At 57.5% G+C, this 956-nt stretch overlaps 1 protein-coding gene across 1 annotated transcript in view; it reads right to left on the bottom strand.

Moving 5' to 3' along the window:
- The window catches only part of LOC307090687 (shisa family member 6), a gene marked incomplete at both ends in the record, with an annotated part of 60,982 nt that extends 60,226 nt beyond the window's left edge, over positions 1-756 (bottom strand). Inside the window, one exon of the mRNA XM_079757436.1 lies at positions 194-756. Within this exon, the coding sequence (XP_079613562.1) occupies positions 194-756 (563 nt within the window). The remainder of the gene's footprint in view (positions 1-193) is intronic.
- Between the last annotated feature and the right edge of the window lie 200 nt (positions 757-956).

The following is a 956-nucleotide window of genomic DNA, read 5'->3' as shown; positions in this document are numbered from 1 at the left end:
CAGATAGATAGATATACAGACAGACAGACAGACAGACAGACAGACAGACAGACAGACAGACAGACAGACAGACAGATAGATATACAGAAAGAGAGACAGACAGAAAGACAGACTGATAGCTAGATAGACAGATAGATAGAATGAGTGATTAATTGCGTAATTGATTAATTGATTACTGATTGAGATTGCTCACCTATGAATATTCATCTCCTGAGGCGGTTCCGTGGCTTTGTCGTAGGCAACTTTGGCCGACACGCCGAGCACTATAATGAAGGCAATGATCCCACAGGTGATGTACACCGCGGTGTTCGTCTGGTCCATGCTCGGGTCGTACGTCTCCCCCGTCGGGACGGGCGCCGGGGACGGCGTCTGCACCCAGTCGGGCGAGTGGTAGTTCCGGCATGCTTTTTGGTCAAGCCGGTCCTTCTTGTACTCGCAGCAGAAGCGCAGGTAGCAGGTCCCGCAGCAGAAGCGGTGGTTCGTGTTGTTGCACACAAACAGTTTGTCATACTGGCCGCTCACGTCGTAGTAGCCCAGGCAGGTGTCGTGGTTGCTGGCGGCCGTCGACAGGGGCACGTTCTTCTGCGACGCCGCGGTTGGAACCGCCGCGGAGGTGATGTTGTTGGCTGCGTCTTTGGGTTTCGCGCTCTTTTTGGGCACCTTGTTGGCCACCTTTTTCCCGCCGCCGGGGGCAGCGCCCAGTGCGCACAGCGGGTCCAGGTATATGAGCAGAAGTAAAAGGTGCTGTATCCCCATCGCGCGATGAACGTGACAGAAAGAAAACTGGGTGCTTCTTCGTCTGAGGTGGAGGAGAGCTCGGCGGGGGGCGGGGGGGCGGGGGGCGCGCGTCAGTGCGTCTTCACCCCGCGAGGACGCACGGCGGCCCGGGTACACTGGCTTCTGGAGACTGCTGGCCCGTCCGTCCTCCGCTCCATACTGCCGACGCGGTCACATCG

The sequence above is a fragment of the Pollachius pollachius genome (genome assembly GCF_949987615.1).
Source record: "Pollachius pollachius genome assembly, chromosome: 19".
Lineage (NCBI taxonomy): Eukaryota > Metazoa > Chordata > Actinopteri > Gadiformes > Gadidae > Pollachius > Pollachius pollachius.
This window is presented reverse-complemented; position numbering and strand designations above follow the sequence as displayed.